Raw genomic sequence first — 1,682 nt, forward strand, 5'->3', positions numbered from 1 at the left:
ATGTGTCATAGGTAGTCCGACTATAAAAATAATAATAATAATAAAAAATATAAAAGTAAAAAATCTTGTTTTGACTTACATCTTAGCCACCTGGCCCCAGCATGTTCATCTTTCTCTGTGGTGGCCCACTTCTTCCAGTCACTGATGGAGATATAAAATATCATCCATACCACTTGTATCAGCATCAAGATGACCAGGAAGGTGAGACGATCACTCTCAGTCAGTCCAAGGATCTTCAGATAGACCGCAAACATCAAGAATAGCCCAACAATGAAAACATTAATTCCATACTGGCTGCTTGCAATTTCACTATTTTTATGCAGCTTGCCATGGACATCTTTATTGGTCTCAATAACGAGGTCATCGAATAGAGGAGGAGGTGGTATTATGTCATCAATTGTATAGCTGGAAACATGGCAAGTCACATCCATTATTTCATGCGGGTTGTTCGTCATTTTCTTGTTCTCTGGCTCATGATGAGGGTTATTTATCACATCCACAGGCATGATGAGAATGTCCATGTAGGTACAATTCCTGCAATGTTATATAGAAATTAGGGCAAGTGAATATCTTTCACTGTTAGCAAGGAGTTATTGGGGTTGATTTACTGAAGGCAAATAAGGTGTTTACTTTGCAAGGGAATTTGCCCTTAGCCTAGTGAATGTGTTGAGCTCTGCTGACTTCCATCATCCAGCCATGTGTAAGCAAATACTGTTTTATTCCCTTGCTTGTGATTGGTTATTCTTTGCAAAGTGGATTTTGACCGCTAAGCTAAGGGAAACCTCCCCTGCAATGTGAAAAATCCCCTTGCAATGTGCTCAGCCTATTTGCCTATTAGTGAATAAAGCACATTAAGTCCACCTTTGGTTTAGATGAGCTTAATACAGTTGCATCAAGACAAAAGGTGAGCTAAAGCTTACAGTTTGTTTTCCTTAGAAAGCAGTTGAGGATTAAGTAGAAAAGCCAAAATGCTGCAGAAAAGGATTCTTGCTTTCTTGCTTTCCGTGGGGAAGCAGTGGTCTCTTTGCTGAGGCCTGAAATGTTTCCATCCCCCCTTCCAGGCCCAGTCATAGCCAGAGCTCTCAATCAGCAAAGCTAATGCTCCATGATGTTAGCAGAACTTTAACTCTGGCTCAGCAAGGGGCATGTAGGGCTTTTGCACACCTTTTTTTTGATGCATGTGGAATTTATTTCGCTGATTTAAACTGAAAAAGTCAGAAGTGATCTCATAAATGTAATAATGAACAAGCTAATGGGAGCTATTTTCTGATTGGCTGCCTGCACATCACTATTTGTACAATATTTGACAACAAACACAGCAGTGCAAATACCTACAATGTGCAAGCCATGGGAAATCAGCTTTTATTCATTTAGGTTGCACAAGATAGAGAAAGCTCATATATCACAGATGGTCAATGCACAAGATAGGCAGTCCTTTATGGAGTTTAGTCAAAAAGGTAATTTATAGACCAACAATGTCCATTAAACCAAGCAGTACCAAAAATAATCTTGCACCAGGGCCCTTTGTTCCCTGGGTCCACCACTGATGAATGACAGCACTCCTTCCTCCGCTGCGCCCCCCCCTGCCTTTCAGCGCTGTCCTCGGATCCCCGCTGCCTGTATGGGCTGAGGCAGTGGGGTTCCAAAGAGAAACTGTCCTCTGAAGCCTGGAGGGTGGGGGG

The 1,682-nt window shown here is 41.9% G+C and overlaps 1 protein-coding gene across 1 annotated transcript in view; it reads right to left on the reverse strand.

Moving 5' to 3' along the window:
* The window catches only part of LOC108796570 (otopetrin-1-like), a 34,109-nt gene extending 33,588 nt beyond the window's left edge, over positions 1-521 (reverse strand). Inside the window, exon 1 of the mRNA XM_018568063.1 lies at positions 80-521. Coding sequence (XP_018423565.1) covers positions 80-521 — 442 coding nt within the window. The remainder of the gene's footprint in view (positions 1-79) is intronic.
* Positions 522-1,682: the final 1,161 nt, after the last annotated feature.

Source organism: Nanorana parkeri, unplaced genomic scaffold, assembly GCF_000935625.1.
Source record: "Nanorana parkeri isolate BGI_ZX_2015 unplaced genomic scaffold, ASM93562v1 scaffold1134, whole genome shotgun sequence".
In the NCBI taxonomy this organism is placed as follows: domain Eukaryota; kingdom Metazoa; phylum Chordata; class Amphibia; order Anura; family Dicroglossidae; genus Nanorana; species Nanorana parkeri.